The 12,316-nt window shown below is 50.7% G+C and overlaps 1 protein-coding gene across 1 annotated transcript in view; it reads right to left on the bottom strand.

The window, feature by feature from the left end:
* The window catches only part of TCOF1 (Treacher Collins-Franceschetti syndrome 1), a gene marked incomplete at its 5' end in the record, with an annotated part of 20,304 nt that extends 8,093 nt beyond the window's left edge, over positions 1–12,211 (bottom strand). Inside the window, 9 exons of the mRNA XM_010074984.1 lie at positions 42–198; positions 349–512; positions 5,304–5,573; positions 6,204–6,428; positions 6,891–6,985; positions 7,809–8,160; positions 8,429–8,535; positions 9,266–9,408; positions 12,156–12,211. Coding sequence (XP_010073286.1) covers positions 42–198; positions 349–512; positions 5,304–5,573; positions 6,204–6,428; positions 6,891–6,985; positions 7,809–8,160; positions 8,429–8,535; positions 9,266–9,408; positions 12,156–12,211 — 1,569 coding nt within the window. The remainder of the gene's footprint in view (positions 1–41; positions 199–348; positions 513–5,303; positions 5,574–6,203; positions 6,429–6,890; positions 6,986–7,808; positions 8,161–8,428; positions 8,536–9,265; positions 9,409–12,155) is intronic.
* Between the last annotated feature and the right edge of the window lie 105 nt (positions 12,212–12,316).

Genomic DNA, 12,316 nt, shown 5'->3' on the forward strand with positions numbered 1-12,316 from the left:
ACCCAACCACATCCACACCCAGCAGGTCAGTGGCTCTTTACCTGCGAAGGGGGAACTATTTCTGCCTCTGAATCTGACTCCTCGCTGGAATCATCGCTGCTGTCCACCGGTGGAGGGGCTGGTGCTGGCGTCGCAGCTGGTGCTTTCCTCATGTTTGTGGGCTGGGGCACAGCATTGGTTTTCACTGCAGGAAAAGCACAAGAGTTTGTCACCATGAGAAAGAGTTGCTCTCAGAGCAGGAGCTATCACAACAGGCTGGGCCATTCCACGTGCAGGGGAGAGAAGGAAACCCATGAGGATGCAGGTGAGGGATCCTGGCAACTACCAGGAGACTTACCAGCTTGTGGAGCCTGTGTCTGTGCTGCAGGAAACTCCTCTTCACTGTCAGATGAGTCGGTGCTCTCACTTTCTGAGGCCTGGCTTTTCAAGGTGCTTCCCACTGCTTTTTCAGGCAACCCAGCTTTAGCAGTCTGGCTCAGGTTGGGAACAGGCCCAGGCTGTTCTGTTAACCTCTTAACAACAAAAGAAACACAGGTCCAGAAATGTGGTATTAGTACAGGTGTTGTTTAGGGGTTTAAGGGCAGTTTCAGCCCAAGTTGGGTTTCGTTTTACCCTAACACAGCTGTTACTAACACTCACTCTATCCTTGGTGTGTCAAGATTGGAAGGGGCTTTGGTTACTGCCTGGACTGAGCTGCTGAATTTTGCATTTAGCAATATGCTTTTGACAGGAAGCCCAAACGTGTTTTACCACACAAGCATGCAGGGCCAACAGCGCACATAAGCTCAGAACAGTAATTCCTTATGGAAGCCAAGACACTGGCTGGACAGGAGCCTGAGGACAGGAGAAGCACCGCAACCCCAAGACCCCCATTCCAAGGAAGCCTCTCATTGAAGCACAACCTCCCTCCAGCTTAGGCAACCAGTAGGAGCTGGGACGCCTTGTGCCAAAACACTTGCAAGATTCAGAGACAGTATCAGAGGAGCTACACCCTCGAGCTGCTGGAGAGCACAGCGTAGACAGAGTGCTGACACAAGCATCTGGGAACAGGCAGAGACAGACCAGGACCCAAGATATGATTGAGCACCTCGGAAACTGATCTGTCACCAGGTCTCAGAATTTAGAAATTGTGATGGGTTTACTCGTGGCTGGGAGCCAACCCCACACAACCCGTTCGCTCACCCTCCCCAGGGTGGAGGAGAGAATTAAAGGTGTAAAGGGAAAAAAGGACTCGTGGGTTGAGATAAGGACAATGTAATAACTACAATAATATTGAAAATAATAGTATATACAAATATACAAATGAGTGATACACAGTGATACTCTCACCACCTGATGACCAAGGCTCAGCCCCTTCCCAGCTAATGATCCCAGAGCAGGGACAGTCCCAAAACTGCACTCATGGAATGGAGGTACAGTCTGAGTGTCCCAGACCGAGAGCTGACCGGGGCGGGGGGTAAGGCCTCGGGAAAGGGACCACGTGGAGCAAGATGACTCAGAAAAAAAGAGATCTGGAACCAAAAGGGACAAGCTTCTGGAGGGCCCTTACCTAGATACTGGGCATGACGTGTATGTTATGGAATAGATTATTGGCTATTTTGGGTCTCAATCCCAAACCTAAGATCAAATCCTGGGCTAGTAACTGGGACTGTGCTCCCTCCCAGCTCCTCCTGTTTGTGGACAGCAGAGAAGCTGAAGGACCTTAGCAGCAGTAAACATCATTGTTATCAGCTTTCTTCACAGCACAAATCCAAAACACAGCCTCTTGCTAGCTACTATGAAGAAAGTTAACTCTGCCTCAGCTTAACCCAGGACAGAAATCTCCAGACAACAGAAAAAAGCCTGCAACGCACTTGGGCAGCACCCGTCACCACTCTGACGTCCCGGGACAGGCCACAAGCCACTGCACCAAGCAACTAGTGTGTCAGCACTACTTCATCACAGCACCAGATACACAACTGCCAGGTGAGACAATCTCTTCCCAGCCCCTCTCCGGGCTTGGGAGAAGGGTTGCAGATACCCTCGTGCATGCTGCTGAAGGCTAGCAGCAGCACAGGGAGAAGGAGTGCTTCCTGAGAGGTCTGGTAACTTCCCCACCCGCAGATATTTGCTAGGCTCGCAGTGCTCTGCGCCCACTTGGTTTACTCCACTCATCGCTCATCTCCAGGCTGCTCTGCCAAGAGCACATCATGCTTGCCAGGGCGGGCAGACCCCATCCAACCTGCATGTGATGGCAGCTTACTGCAGCGCTCCATCTCCAGGCCTCCTGCAAGAAGGTGAGAGAGACTCCTGCCCGGCTGCACAGCCCCTGCCACCCCACCTCCCATCACAGCGGGACCCTCTCAGCCCACGGCACAGGACCAGGATGACTTCGGCAGCGCTGGCTCACCCGGGGGCTGCTCCTGGCCAGCAGCCAAGCACACCAGCCCAGCAACCTCCCGGGAGGAACAGATCTTACTGTGGTTCCTGGCACAGCCCCGCAGAGGGCTGCCACTGGGGCAGTGTTTATCGTCTCTGAGCCAAACACTAAACAGACAACAGCATCTGCATGTTTATCCCATTTCAGAACAGCTCTCGAACAAGCCAAGCACATTTTGACTCCGCTTAGAGAAACAGAAACCTCCACGAGCCGTTGGGGAGAGGGGAATTGCAAACCTCACTTGTCTGTTTTGTTTTGATACCAGTGAGTCATTATCTCCAGGAGAAAGGCCAGATTTGCAATGCTGCAGAGAGAGAACTACTTGAAGCAGACATGAGAATTCACACACTCTTCTTGAACACTCTAGCTCCTTTCCCTCTCGGCCCAAGCACTGCTGTGCTGTGCAAGGGAAGAGTCTATCTAGATCAGACCCTACTCACTTTTAACACCTTCACAGCACCAGGACTGGCTTTTCCCCTGACTCGGATGCACGGCACAAAGGCAGGTTTGTTTCCTAACTTTGCAAGAGATTGGGAAAGAGCTGCTGTACAGAAGCATCCTGACACAGAAAGAACATAATAGCATCTACAGAAAAACTACCATAAGCTTTACACAGCCTCGGGACTCCTCAGATCTTCCTGGCAGGAGGCCGAGGTCCCTCCATCCACCTCATCTCGGTCACTGCCAGATGGCTGACAGCCACCACGTCCTGTGGCGTGGCCCCAGGTGGGACCAGGCCAGCAGCGCCGCTGAGTTACACCCAGGGAGCAGGGAAACACAGGCAGAGAGCTTCTGACAGCTCAGAGTCACAGGTACTGAAGTAACTCAAGAGGAAGAAAATCATTCAAGAGGAAATAATTTTTCCTGCTCCCTCTCCAGCCCCCAAAGCAGGAGCTGCCTGCGGCTCAGTGGAGTGTGATGACTCAGCTCCTGCACAACCCATCTGCCACTCCGCTAGTCCATTTGCATCATGCAGCGCTGCATGACAAGAGGGGAAACAACCCAAGCCACGTGCGCCAGCACATTGTTACAATCACACTCCATCGCTGCCTGCGCACCGTGGAGGCACCGCCAGCATATCAGGAGTGGGACCAGGATCTCAGCCGTGTCACGACACAGCAAAGGTATGACTGTCACCTGCAAGGGAGTGGGGACATGGTGCAGGGAGGAGAGCCTCCATCTCTTGGGAGATTTGGCCTCTCCTCACAGGGCCGGTGGTCCAAGGTAACACCTTGCAGGACAACTTCTAGCAGTGCAGCCTGCACGGGTTTTCCTGGGGTGCTCAAAAAAGACACAGCTTCCCAACACATGTGTGCATGCGAATCTCATGGCCAGTCCTAGTAAGCAGAAATGAAAGCCTGTCCATGTAGGGCATAAGAGCCATCTTTGGCCCACAATGTCCAGGAAAGCAGAAGCAGAGCACAATTAACAGTCCAAAAACAAAGGCAGCTCATAGCACCTTTAAGGTTAACCCAGACTGTCCCCCACCACTATCCTTTCCCCCCCAAAAATATACAAACACCTTGTCAACTTCTTTGACTAAATATTCCTGAGTCTTCAGGGGTAAACATACCAATTAAGCAGTACAATTTAGGCATGATGTTCATTTTAATTGTGCTAATCCACCCCCACAGGGAAAGATGAAGCAGCTTCCAACGCTCTGTATCTGTTTGGATCTTGCAAAGAAGCCAGAGGAAGTTGCAGGATACAGTAACTCAGTGGTTAGCATATGCCCAAGTAGCAGATGGTGAGGATGAGCTAAGAAGAGTTTGACTGGTAGGACAGGACTGTGGACATAGCTAAGCCTAACGGTTTATCTTCAGGCTTCATTCGTGGTCTCTGCCTGCAGGCTACTAACAGGGGAAGGAACAGCCTGCTTGACAAAAATAGAGCTCCCTCGATGACAAGCTCTTCCTTGCCGACTGCGGCTGCTGAGGGGTAACTGTCAGTTTGCAAGAGTGAAGATGCTGAAGTGGTTAAAAAGCCCTCAGCAAGACGGCTACCTGCTGCTGCCAACTTCAAATCAGCACTGGGGGGAAACCAACCCACCCCAGCATGTCCTTCCCCTACAGATCTGCTAGAATGGATGACACTCTATAGTTTTACAGTGAGACCCCCATCAGAATAGCTGCTCCTGCCACCCAGAACTGAATCTTCACATATAATCATGCAGAAAGAGAGCAGCAGAGAGCCAACTGTTAAGAGATGCATCCCCCTCCACCCACCTTAGCAGACCAAGGCTACAAAGACAAAAATGCAGAGCCTCTCCGGCTCCTGCCTGTCAATAGTGAAAGGACGTGTTGACAAAGAGCCTCCTCGCAAGGACACGTGAGACTCTGCCCCCGGCTTCCCTTCCTCCCTTGCAGATAAGATAATAGCTGCCATCTCTGAAATGTTGTTTTCAGGGCATTTTCCAAAGATACCCGAAGCTCAGAGTCAACGCAGAGGTCTCCATACAATGGGCCTGAGGATGCTCTCAGGGAGGGATTTGCCTCCCTGCAAGTTCAGCCACCTAAGTCTGAGCCCAGTCTGAGTTCACGGTCCTTCTTGCAAGAGAGGTCTAAACAAACCCTCACAGGAGAGCCAAGACTGAGCTATCAGTGACCCAGCAGAGAAGGCCCACTCCAGAGGGGCAAGGCGTGAGTGGAGTGACCCAGCTGGTATCAGATAGGCTACCCCCACCCTCCTCTGGTATGGCCGAGTTAGAAGAGTTAGGTTGTACTTGTTTCCCAGACGAAAGAAAGATCTTCCTCTCTGAAGGACTGAGATACAACATACTACACGCTACTGGTGTTTCAAGCAGATCAGTGGTAGCATTTAAGTGCTAAAGAATTGTCTTGCACACCCCACCCCTCGGAACCAGGCTGAATGTGGTACCACTCACCTTCTGGCTGACAGGCAAAGGTTGATCCTCCTCTTCACTGTCTGAGGAATCAGAGCTCTCTACTGGCTTTGTACTTTCTGCAGGCTTCACGGGAGCAGCAGTACTTACTGGTGCAGTTTTGGCCTGCTTTGGCACTGCTGGTTTTGGGGTTGGCTTCCCTTGGGACAACGGAAGTGGTTTTGCTGGAGCTGCTTTGCCAGAGAGTGACGCTGCTGGTGTAGGTTTCACCGGGGATGGGACGGCTTGGGAAGATTTTGGAGGTGGCTTTGTCTGGACAAGACAAGAACAGTGTGAAACAAGGCAAATCCCACAGCAGCATAATTCATTTGCTCAGACTGTAATCAAGGGAAGAGTTTTCAGAGTCCCCTGAGAAAGGAAAATGCTGAAGGAAGATTAGCAACTGGCAGGAAACAGAAGGCATCCTTTCATCTAGCTGTGTGGGGACAGCCTCCCAAGATGAGAAAGCAAGACCAGACATTCTTCATCAGCCAGCTTATACTACCAGTCCCCTCCAGTGAGGTACATTGCAACACTTTGCACTCTGCACAGCAGGGAAGCTAAGCTGCACTACAGTTCAACAAATTAGACATTATTTATTGCAATTTATAGCTGAGAGGCAAATTCAACCATAACAATTTGCCTCTTCAGGTGGGAAAAGAATTGCTGTTTTTTTTTTTTTAATTTAAAAGTACTGATGGATTTTTTTAAAGAAAGGCACAATGCCTCGATTGAAGCTCAGAGCAAAGACACTGAGGTGCCTTTAAACACCCCATGCCTCTTTCCTCCCACCCCCAACATAATTTTGCTATACACTATATGCATTTACAAAATTTTCTTTTCACTGCAATTCCTAGCCCTGGAGAGGCGTGCAAGGAGAGACTGAGTCTCAGATAGACGCACTTGGGTTACTGATGGAGGTTGCTCATCTTCGCTGTCCGATGAGTCGCTGCTCTCTGATGTGTCATCAGGCTTTGCAGCCCCAGGAACCGTTGCGGATGCAGGTTTGGCCTGGTTTGGTGCCACTGCCGCTGGCCTCACTGCATTCTTCTTGAGGGACACTGGAGCAGCAGGTGCACTTTTCACTGGTGCTGCAGTAACCTGCACTGTTTTCACAGCTGGTTTTGCCTGAGAACAGGGGGAACAAAAGGGAACAGGAGAATCAGGTAACACCTCAGAAAAAAAAAAAAAAAGTTGAGAGCTGTAACTGCATGGAATCTGTTTTAAAGAAGGCTACCTTGCTAACTTTGACCAGGATGGGCTTGTTCATACCCATGGGCAGTGGAGTATCTGAAGCCAGTTTCTCCACTGACTGCGTGACTACGTCCATGGAGTTGCACACCAATCACCTCCTACAGATCAAAGGATCTCCCTCAACTTCAGGCACTAGGAGGAACTGGGATGGAATGGCTGATGCTGGCAGGGGCTAGCGGGGCTCTCAGCCACACAGCAGGTTTCTCTGGCCTTGGGTTTGTGGGTCCCACACATCCAGGGAAGGGGGTCTTGCCAGACTACAGCACTGCAGCATTCCCTCTCTCCTTTAAGGGAAACAATTTCCTAGAGACGAGGACCCTGGGTTGGAGAGGTTACCTGGACCGCTGGAGTTGCGAGCTCCTCCTCGGAGGATGTCTCATCACTTGATTCCTCACTGCTGCTCTCAGCAGCCGCAGCTGCCTGCTTCTGCTCTGAAACACAAGCAAGGAGATGTCACAGCTGCTGTCTGCTTTGAGCTCCCAGAGCGTGATGCTAATGCAGCTTTTGAAGTCAGGAAAACAAAACAAGCTGCAGAGAGGGTTAAGGGGATCTGCAGGGAAGAGGGCCTAGCCCTGGTGAAAGCATCAGTGGCCTGCTGGGAACAGCTTCTCCAGACAAACGCTGGCCCACAAACACCACTCCCCTGAGTGCAGGCAGAGATGGGAAATCCTTCCTGGGCACCCTCTGACCCTACAGGAAGCTGCTCAGCCACACACAGGTCCCTGCAGGGGCACCCAGCCTCGCTGGACCTCCTTGGGAAAAGAGGCAAGACGAGGACCATTTTCAGAGCTTCTATGATCTATTATTCACCCTCCCCCCAATACACACACTTCAAAGCAGTAAAAGAGATTTCCCTAAAGACTTCAAAACTCAAAAACAATCCCTTTGCAATTGGGAATAAAGAGAAGATGCTGTAGTGCCTTTCCAAAAAGCTGAACACGTCTGCAGTATTAGTACCACATCTCCTCCAAATACGCTACCCTGTTATCTCCAACCTCAGAGCGTTGGGTGCTGCCAGACAAGCATCTTAGCACAGAATCTGCCGCTTGAAATGGGAGCAAGCATGCTGGATACATCCCACAGAGCTCCGGAGCTGGCTGCTTTGCAGTATTCTCACAGCCTCCCCAAGGAATAAGCATCACTCTGAGCTTTCCAGCAAGGGAGCTGAAAGGAACACGCTGAAGGCATGGCTCAGACCTGATTCACAGCAAAGCTGGAGCACATATGCATTTCCCGCACCCACAGGCTCCTTACCCACTTTGGGGGCTGGAGCCTTTGCAGTCTGCATCTCTTCTTCCTCCTCACTCTCTGATGAGGAGCTGCTGCTGCTGCTGGAGCTTTCCGGTGCTTTGGTCGTTACTGGTGCTTTGCTTTGAACTACTTTGGCCGCAGCTGTTGTGGTGGTTCTGGGCTTCCCAGGACCAGGCAGTTTCTGCCCAGCCTTGGCCAGAGCTGCAGATGCAGCTGGTGCATTGGGCTGCTGCTTGTTTGAGACCACAGTTCTGTTTGCAGCAGAGAGCACCGCTGCTTTGCCTGCTGGGGCAGCAGGTTTGTTAGGAGAATGCAGGGAGTTGGTAGCTTTGCCACTTGCCACAGCTGGTGTCACCTAAAGGAAATAAAAGAAATTAGAATGATGAGGGGCTAAATTGGATACAAAATACCTTTAACAGCAATCTGGCAGCTGGACAAGCCACAGAGATCTTTAGGGAAGCACTTGGGAGGACAAGATGTCAAAGAGAAGGCTTATACCAGCACAGGGAGGTCATTTAAATATTGACTCCACCTCAGCCAACAATTTCACACATGCCAACAAGTCTGGGACAGTCCTGGACTCAGAGTACTATCAGCCTTCAAAGCCAAGAGAACTGCCTCACCGCAACTGCGCCTTTTCCAGCCGGTGTCTCCTCTTCTGATGAGGAGTCATCATCTTCACTGCTTTCTACATTCGCTCCCGAGTTCGTGGCCAGGGAAAGGCTGGCTGCTGCACAGGAGAGAGCCGCAGAGAACTCGTGTGAGCGCATCTCTCACACCAAGATGGCCTCTGGTTTGCAAGAAGGCCCCAGCAGGCAGGGCAGGCTCCTACCTCCACACCTGCCCCAACGCCACTGCTGCTGTCCTTGTGACAGGCAAGTGCTTTGCTCCTCCACCCCATCCTTCTCCCCACCACCAAGACAAGGAACCTGCCCAGATCTGCATGTTTCCAGGGGCTGGTCTACAGCAGATGAGACTGAGCCAAACACAGCACACACACGGGATTTTGTTAGACTATGTATGCAAGCCAATGCCGCCCCCATCAGCTGCACCAGAGATCCATCCCCACCTCAGAGAGAGGGCACTGGCTTTCCAGACCAACTAACAAGTCCTTCCTCCATCCACGGAACAGGCCCACCTTTGCTGGCCCAACAGGCACCTGGGACGAACCAGACGGTGCTCCGCAATGGGCAGTGCTAGGTTCCCAAGGCTTGGTCCAAGTGACAACACCCATCCCTTCCCAATGAATCATAATAGGTTTTTTCTAGCTTCAGCAGACATCTGTGCTCCTCAGAAACTCCACATGAGAAGGGGGTGCTAAATTAGTTGTCCTATTTTTCTAAGAGCACAGGGGAATAGCCATCACTTTCAAGCATTTTCTCTAGCCAAGCAAGTCGGGCTGCTCCTACACAAGCCTCCAGTCCTACTCTGTCAACTCCAGGGAGATGAAAGGCTCCTACCGTTGGCAGCTTTCGCCTTCTCTTTCTCATCCTCTTCTTTCTCTGAGCTCTCAGAGCTGCTCACAGGATCAGGAACTCTGATCTTTTCTGGGATGACTGCCTCCTCATCGCTCACCTTTCTTCTCCTGGAATTCAAGGGAGTTCTGAGGAAACAGAATTCATATTAAAATAGGGAAAAAGATATCTTGAATGAATTGGAATACAATTATTCATCCACCCTCAGGTCAGGCTGCAGCCTAAGGACACACAATGCCATTCAGGGGTGGGCGAAATACTTTTCCAACCTGCAAGAGACATCTCCAGTCCTCCTCAGGCAACTCCTGAGAACAGCATATCCTTGCAATACTCAGAGCAGATACTGGACAGAGACTTCTTTTCTGTGTCCTAGGTAGAGCCTTTCTTCCTTTAGCAGAGAAGTAAAAACTTATTTGGTCAGGCTAATGCTCACCAAAGAGCAAAGACTCCTACAGAACAAACTCTGCCTCCAGGAGGTACCCAAAGCCAGACTGCCCCAGGGTTAGGGCAGTGATCCCCTAACAGGTCTTGGTCTTCCACGAGGCTGGGAGAAGTGAATCCAAAGGCTGCAAAAGCCATTTGAACTTGGGCTCACAGGCCAAAAGGACAGAAAAGTCAGGTTGCAGAGAGATTTAAGAAAGGTAGTGGCTGGTCCTACAGAAGATGTGTTGAAAGAAGGGGAGGAAGAGGCCACAGATGAGCATTAAACACTTAAGCTGCTCAATGAGGTTAAAACATTAAGCTGGAGAAAGATGTCTCCAGGCTCTGAATCCTACCTGTATAAGTAGAACAGATGTGGCTAAAGTTATCATTAACTTTCAAATTAAAACATAGGTAATACATTTGCCTTGTTATGAGGATACCATTGTCTGGCCACAGGTCTGTGATTCACACGTGCAGTACTTCTAAATTGGTAAAAGCCCTGAGACACCCACAATTATCAGAGGCGAAAAAAACCCTTTTGAGCCCGTTTAGCTTATTTATTTATTCATCCATCTAATTTAATAATGAGGTTAGTTTAATGATTTGACCAGTAAAAAATGTGCTTATTACAAGTGTTTCAGTAGCGCAGACATAACAGCAAGATTTTTGCAAGCAAGCTAGGCCAAAGGCACATTTGCTGTTACAAAGCGCTGTGAACTTCTGCAATAATCCCTTTAATAAAATAATAGGGCAAGCCACACAGGCAGCTACGACACCTCAATGCCCTCCTGATTCAGTGGCTGCTGACAGCACAACAGAGACTACTGTGAGAATTTGTCGTGAGCAACCAGCTCAGCGATACTGCGTGGGGGAATGCAGCAGTGCCCGCAGGTACTGGCCCTGCAGCAGCCCGAAGCATCTGACGGCTGCGGGGCTCCAGCTGCTCCTGGGGCTGAGCTGCTCCAGCTTCCCCCTGCACCCAGGGACCCTTGTGCCCCAGTCCAGCATTCTCAGAGACTAAACGTAGCCCTGGAGGGAGGCCACTCAGAAGTAATGCAAATCTCAATGGTTGGGTTCACTTCCTAAGAGTTTCCGAAGGAGAGCACCAAGGACGGGCTCCGTTAGATGGCCAAGAGACACAGCACAGTCTGACAAAAGCCATTTTCAGGCCAAAAACCTATGAAATGACAAGACATGAGAATCACAGCTCACTCGAACAAGAGCACTCTAGCTAGGCAGGGCACTTGCTGGATAACCAAAAGTCCTGGTCTCTCCATCCCTCATTTTGACTCCAAACCAGACATAACTCAGGGTGAGCAGGAATAAAGTGTACTTGTGGGGGGTCCACAACAGAAGGGTGATGCTACAGAAAAAGGAATTAAACGTGATGCAAGCACCCTGTTACCCTCCAAGCTTTAAATAATAAGTGTCTTTAAGGGTTTGCAGTAGCACCAAGGATAACTTGCACAGAGAAAGATCACCATCAATACCCAAGAGAGCATGAAATCATGAGAAGGAAGAACTGCAAACCCATTCCTACGCTGCTATATCCTCCCCTAGATCCAGTCTTTCTTATGCTCAAGTAAGAAAATCATGGAGACGCATGAGCAGGAAGCAGGGCAGCACCAAGGCACGAGGCATCCTAGCAGAGGACACCTCTGAAGCAAACACCGCTTCCTGAGGCTGCTGGCATGGCCACGCTGAGGATTATCTTCACTCCCGTGCTCAAGACGGGCACAGAAGCCCAGCTCCACCGATTCCCCGAGAACTCGGCTCTGTGGCTGCCACCCGGCCTCTCTGCAGTGCTGCACTCCAGCATCAAACCCAAGCCAGCAGGGCACAGGGGGTGTGTGAACATCATCGCACCCCAGAGCTGGGCAGGCTCCACGCTGCAGACCTTCACGTGGGGCACTCGAAGGAATAACTACGCGGGAAGGCACTGGGCTAAACATGTCAGGGCCTGAAAGGACAGGCTGAAACCAAAAGACTTGCTCTGAGTCAGAAAATATGTGATCTACGCCAAGGTTAAAGTCCCCGTGAGAGCTCTGGCATTTCAGCACCTGCTCAGATTCTCTGCTCTTGGGTCAATGTTCCTGCAAAGCATGTGGTTTCAAACAGAAAGTGAAACAGAACTGGGGAAAAGATTTTTGCCAGTAAACCAAGACTCTGAGCTCCACAGTACTCCTGAACTGGCAAGAACAACACCCGCTGCTCAAAACTAAAGTCACAACTCATCTCCAAGCTCAGGAAGTTTTAAAGCAAAGTAATCTTTAACATCTGAAAGGAATCAGTCTGGAAGCAGAGACCAGGAGGAAAGTCTGCTGAGCACAGTTATCATCGGAAATACTCTGACAACGGGAAATTCCAGCAAATCAAGACCACACGTGCCATGCGGCTCAGGTGTTAACACAGTCTGGAATCTATTTGACAGTCATTTCCTCCTTCGACTTACTTTTCCCAGTGGGTAAAGATGTCCTCGAGAGAGGGCGAGAGGGAAGGGAGCAGTTTCTGTGAAAGCAGAGGGAACACAAGTCAGGCACCGGCCCCGTTTCAGGATGCGACCACCAGCCAGGAGAACCAAAACCCGCGGGGACCCCTCCGAGAACCGGGCCC

The sequence above is a fragment of the Pterocles gutturalis genome, unplaced genomic scaffold (genome assembly GCF_000699245.1).
Source record: "Pterocles gutturalis isolate BGI_N339 unplaced genomic scaffold, ASM69924v1 scaffold2302, whole genome shotgun sequence".
NCBI classification, from domain to species: Eukaryota; Metazoa; Chordata; class Aves; order Pterocliformes; family Pteroclidae; genus Pterocles; species Pterocles gutturalis.